General features: G+C 47.3%; 1 protein-coding gene across 1 annotated transcript in view; it reads right to left on the bottom strand.

Moving 5' to 3' along the window:
• PGM1 (phosphoglucomutase 1) overlaps positions 1 to 4,028 on the bottom strand; it is a 56,642-nt gene extending 52,614 nt beyond the window's left edge. Inside the window, exon 1 of the mRNA XM_081217133.1 lies at positions 3,574 to 4,028. Coding sequence (XP_081073259.1) covers positions 3,574 to 3,819 — 246 coding nt within the window. The 5' untranslated portion in view covers positions 3,820 to 4,028. The remainder of the gene's footprint in view (positions 1 to 3,573) is intronic.
• Between the last annotated feature and the right edge of the window lie 1,972 nt (positions 4,029 to 6,000).

The following is a 6,000-nucleotide window of genomic DNA, read 5'->3' on the forward strand; positions in this document are numbered from 1 at the left end:
GTGAATCAGCTATACGTATACATATGTTCCCATATCTCCTCCCTCTTGAGCCTCCCTCCCACCCTTCCTATCCCACCCCTCTAGGTGGTCACAAAGCAGATCTCCCTGTGCTATGCTACTGCTTCCCACTATCTATCTATTTTACATTTGCTAGTGTATATATGTCAGTGCCATTCTCTCACTTCGTCCCAGCTTACCCTTCCCCCTCTCCAGTCTGGGTAAAGTTTTAAAAGCAGTAAATGAGCATTTGGAAGGTATCCCAAATTCCCTCCTTTTTCGCTTGGGCTAATCTAAGTTTTTGTCACTTGTACCCAATTGGGTTCTGACTAACAAGGTATTCCTCTATTTTGGTTGGGGCCATTGAGGGTAAGAGGAAGGTAGGAGACAACGCTGAGATCTATGGGGTGTGGGCATTAATATGTGCCTCAGGCTGGGTATGATTAACTTAGTGTCCCCATATTAGGAGAACATTGATAACAGAAAGTCCTGCCCTCAGGCTCATCCTGAGGTTTCCCTACAAGTGTCATTCAAACAGTTTCCAGGTGAAAAGGGGCTGCCAGGCACTTTTAAATATGTTGTTTCATTTAATTCTCACAAGAGCCTCACTGCATACCTATTACCATTTCCAGTCTTCACAGACAAGGGGGAAAAAGGATCAGAAATTGAATAACTTGCCCAAGAGAACTGTCCCCAACTCCTGTGATTTTTATTCTTTCTGCCTAGAATTCCTCCCCCAACAAATCCACCTTAGAAACTCCAACTCATCCTGTAAGCCTCAATTCCACTACCACCCCTCTGAGAAAACTTTTTCGCTTCCCCTTCCGCGCCCAAGTACAGCCTGCCATGCTCTTGACCCTTCAGCATCTGGCACATAACTCCCTCACAACACCTAACACACTGTGCTGTCTGCTTATTCCTGTCTACCTCCCCTTCTAGACTATGTATTTACTGAGGGCAGGAATGTATTATATCCCAAGTACTAAGCACAATGACTGATAAGAAGTAAGCACATAATAAATGTTTAATGAGAATAAATGTATGGGTCATAAACTATATGCTGGCTTTAAGTGCTGGAATATACTTGAAGTATTTTCCATATACCTCATAATTCATAATTCAGGGCAACAGAACAAGGATTCACTGAATGCTGCATTGCCTTAGGTACGAGGGAGTGTCACATGTAAACTGACAATTTCATCTATTCTAGAGGTATCTATGGGGAAAGGTCAGTTAAGGGAGAAGAGTGGCAGACAAGGGGCTGCTGGGAAAGGCTTTCTGAAGATGCTATCTGGACTGCACCAGAAGAGAAAGAGCAGCATATTTAAATCCCTGGTGAGGGATGAGAGAGAGAGAGAATAAAATCAGAGAACAGTGAGCTGAGGATGGAAACCTAGGGAATAGCTAGGATGTGGGTAGAGTAAGCAGTCCATGAAGGAACTCTCAGAAAGTGTGAGTAGAATCAGGAGACAGTGATCAAGGCAAGGGAATGAGAATTTTTAAAGAGTACCAAGTCAGCAGTGCCAAATGCAATAGGCAGGTCACATAAGATAAGGCCTAAACAGTGTGCAATGGATTTAGCAACCAGAAAGTCATCAGTAACCTTGGCAAGAGCAATGTCAGTGGAGTGGTGGAAGAAACAGAAGCCAGACTGCATTAAGGTGGTGAGTGAACGGGAGTTAAGAAATCTGTGATGGTGAATGCAGACAATCTTTACAAAGATTGGCTAAAAGGGGGCGGGGAAAGCAACAGGGTAGAAGCAAAAGGGTGAAGAGGTTTTAAGAACACATATTTTTAGTCTTAACTAATTCTTTTCTTCCACCCCACGCTACTCTCAAATGGACAGTTTTCCAGTTGGACCCCTTAAATTCCCACTATGCTGTAAGCCCCTTAAGGACAAATCTTGCTTCTAAATCATCTTTTTATTCCACCCATTTCTCTGACATAGTATAGGCTCAGTATTTGCTGAAGAAGTGCAAATTCAACACAGGTGATAACAGGGAAATGAACAAGAGCTGTACTGGGATACAGGTCTTGTTCATTCTTCGTTCTTCTTTCAAGGGAATGTGAGGTTGTCTGAAAACTCAGGAGCATAAAGAAAACAAATCCAGACAATCTTCTCTCACTGATGTTTATAAATGTTTGATCCAGAGAGGCAGATGTAGATTGTTCCCAGTTTAGATTTGAGAGACAGCTGGGAAATACATCTTTAGACTCAAGGGTCTCTTCATTCCCAGAAACTGTTCAAGTCCTTGGAACTAGCAGGTCTATACTAGATTCTCAGTGCTGCCATTAGAGTTCCTGCTGAACCTACCTAAGCTTCAGTTTTCTCACTGGCATCTTGAAGATGCCCATAATAGCATCTACCTCATAAGGCTACAGGAGGATAAATGAGATACTGCAGGGAAGTACTTTTCACAGGGCTTGGCAAAATGGCACTCAGTATGTTAATAAGAGAAATAAAGTACTGCTAAAATGGATAAAAATATTACTAAATATTACTGAGTTCCAGAAGAGGCGAGTGTAAGTCAAATCTTATGTTAAATATAGAAAGAAAAAAGAAAACTTAAAAAAAAAACTCGTTAGAAAACTTTTTTATAAGAGTAAACAATCACCCCAATTTACCTACTTTATAAAGCCGCCTTTTCGCAAACGTACCAGGTTGACTGAAAAGTCTACTTCAAGGTTTCACCTGAGTAGACCTGCCCCATTAACTCATTTAACGTTCCTTAGCTGTGGTGGCGGAACCAAGGTATTGCGTTAATTTCCTGGCCTGCCACGACTGCTTACACAAGAGCGCCCTTGGGTAGATGGTTTCGGTTCTAATGGAAATTCAGCTCCAGCCCCCTCGGTGGAACAGATCCAGAAGCAACACCGAGCAAAGACTACCCTTTTCAAAAGCCTGCCCCCCAGCAACCAGGCCGCGCCAGGGCAGAGGCAGAAGCTCCGTCCCAGAAAACTTAGGGGACGGGGAAAGGGACTTTGCGACCGCCTCCTCAGAACTGAGCGCTTGACCACCAGCGGGGCGGGTGCCCAAAGCCTTGAGCTTGCAGCCAGCGGGAAGCGCCAGTCGCGGACGAGAATAGCAGGCAACCCGGCGGGATGCAAGGAGGTTCTGAGCAAGGCGGCGGCCTCTAACCTTTCCCGGCTAAGGCGACTGCACTCTGCTCGGTAACTGGATCTTCACCGGCAGAAAAGGTTAACGTAAATGTCAGAGGCCTGGAAGGCGGCGGGGGGAGGGGAAGGGGGAGGAGGAGAAAGAAGGGAGGCGCAGGAGGCGGAGGGGCGGGCCTCCCAAGGTCAAGCCCTGCCCTTCGCCTCAGGCCTCCCCGCCCGCGGGGTTGAGGGGGGGGACGACGAGGGATGGGAGGAGCTGGCAGAAGAGCAGCTCTGCGGCGCTCCGTGGCCACTGTCCGGCCCTGGACCACCTCCGCCCGGCCCGCTAGGCCAGGAAGAGCGAGCGCAGAGAATTGTGGGGGTGAAGACTGAAGCGGCGAGCGCGGAAGTGGCCCCGCAAGAGTGAGGCAGAAGGCGGGCGGGCGACGGGGGCGACCGAGGAGCGGGCGCGTCCCTTACCCCGTTGGCGGCGGCGATGCGGACGATGAGCTGGATGGCCTCCTTCATGTAGAACCTGCCGTCCCCGCCCACCACCAGGGTGGCCTCCTGCCGCTGCGCTGTCTCCACGGTGGAGATGATACTCTGGATGAAATTCTCTGCATAGTTGGCGCTGCTCTGAAACACCTTCACCCGCTTCCGCAGCCCGCTCGTGCCCGGCTTCTGGTCTTGGTACGCCTTGGTCTTAACGGTCACGATCTTCACCATGGTGGCGACTAACTTCCTGGGGCCGGAGCGGACTCTGCTAAGCGAGGGGCGACCGGAGCTGTGGCTGCAGCTGCTGTGTGGTGAGGCCGCGGACGAGTCGGGGCAATGCAGGCTCTCTCAGCGGTGCTCGTCCCTCCTCCTTAAAGGGACAGGGGACAGGGCCCTCCCTTCGCGGCCAGCCCACCTCCTTGCAGGTCCGAGAGGGGAGGGGAATGGGGAGCGCCCACCCCTAGGCCTCCAGTGTGATGGGTGGAGCCTCTCTGATTTACACTCCCCTCTGATTTACCCTGCCCTCTGATTTACCCTGCCCTCGTAAACCCATCCGCTGTAAAATGAAATCCGCAACTCCTCCCATAAGTGGAAGAGCAGAGCTTGGGGTAGGGACCGGGTCACAGGGCAAGGACTTGAGGCAGAGTGGGAAAAATAGAGTAGGGACCGCCGGACTTAGAAGACTTGGGAAGGTTCCAGTTTAGGATTTTTCCGCTTTATGATGGGGTGAAAGTAATAAGCATTCAGTAGAAGCCGTGTTTCTAATTTTGATTTTTGATCTTTTCCCAGGCTAGCAATATGCAGTAGGTACTCTGTACACTGGAGATGCTGAGCTGTGACAGCAAACCCAGCCCCAGCTCCCAGTCAGCCACTTGATCAGGAGGGTAAACAAGCAATACACGTGGAACCACTCTGTATCCATACAACCATTCTGTTTTTCACTTTCAGTACAGTATTCAATAAATTGCATGAGACATTCAACACTTTATTATAAAATAGGCTTTGTGTTAGACGAATTTGCCCAACTGCAGGGTAAAGTAAGTACTCTTTTAGGTAAGCTAAGCTGAGCTACAGTGTTTGCTAGGTTAGGTGTATTAAATGCGTTTTCCCCTTATGATAGTTTCACCTAACAGTGGGTTTATCAGGAGGTAACCGTAAGTGGAAGAAGATCTGTACAACATTTCCTGTGGTTAAGCTGGAGTTTCATGTGTAAATAACTTTCCGGAAACGCGTTCTGAGGGATGGAAGTGTCAGCCTTAGCTAGATTTTGACTCATTTTTTTCTATTCTCTAAATATTAGGGTATTTGTGTCTAATTCAAAGGTCTAATTCAACCTACTACTTTCCACCTGTTTACTGATGGGCCACACTTCATTTGGTTAGGGTGGGTGTACTAATCGGTAAGATTTATTGAATATAATGTTTATTGAGTATAATGTTTCTAAAGTACAGGTTTTATTTTCCCCCCTATTTCATGCTCACAAAACTGAGATTCAAAAAATAAAATGGGGGCTTCCCTGGTGGCGCAGTGGTTGAGAGTCCACCTGCCGATGCAGGGGACACGGGTTCGTGCCCCGGTCCGGGAAGATCCCACATGCTGAGGAGCGCCTGGGCCCGTGAGCCATGGCCGCTGAGCCTGCGCGTCTGGAGCCTGTGCTCCGCAACGGGAGAGGCCACAACAGTGAGAGGCCCGCGTACTGCAAACAAACAAACAACTAAATAAAATAAAATGACTAGTCAAGGCCACAGAGATAAGTATACGCAGGAGGCCAACTCAGGTGGATGTGGCTCCGAAGCCAGGGCTCTTACCATGATTTGCCTGCATGTCACCAGGTTTGAGAACTAGGAAATGTATGGGGAAGCCTTGATAAACATATGTACAAATACACGGTAAGGCTGAGTGTTACTATCACCAGTTATTCGTGTAGTACAAAATTGGTGAAGAGATCAAAAAGAACTGAGGTGGCCACAAAGGGTTGGAGGATACAGAGTCAATGAAAGAGGCTCGATTGTTAAGTAGGAATCTTCTGTCTTTTAGGTTCAACGTTTCCCTTGATTTGGTGAGAGTGGTTGTCTCCTCTGCTTGAGAAATGTGTCATTTACAAGATGTGTTAACCAGGGAAAGCTAGTTAATATCTGTGGGCATATGTTTCTTTACTATAAAATGGACACAAAACCTATCTTAGAGAATTTCTGCAAGAATTAATGGGGTTTTGTATGTCCCTAGTTCTCAATCATGCATACACAGTAGACTCACCTGAGACCCTTTAGAAACTAGCCATGTTCTGATCCAAACAGATTCAATCATAATCAGCAGATGTAAGTAAAGCAGCATGATGCTTATAGAGTAGTATCATCTTGTGAATTAAGTAGTATAATCAAACTCATTTTATAGACTAGAGGATTGAGAATA

Source organism: Mesoplodon bidens (assembly GCF_964165515.1).
Source record: "Mesoplodon bidens genome assembly, chromosome: 2".
NCBI lineage: Eukaryota > Metazoa > Chordata > Mammalia > Artiodactyla > Ziphiidae > Mesoplodon > Mesoplodon bidens.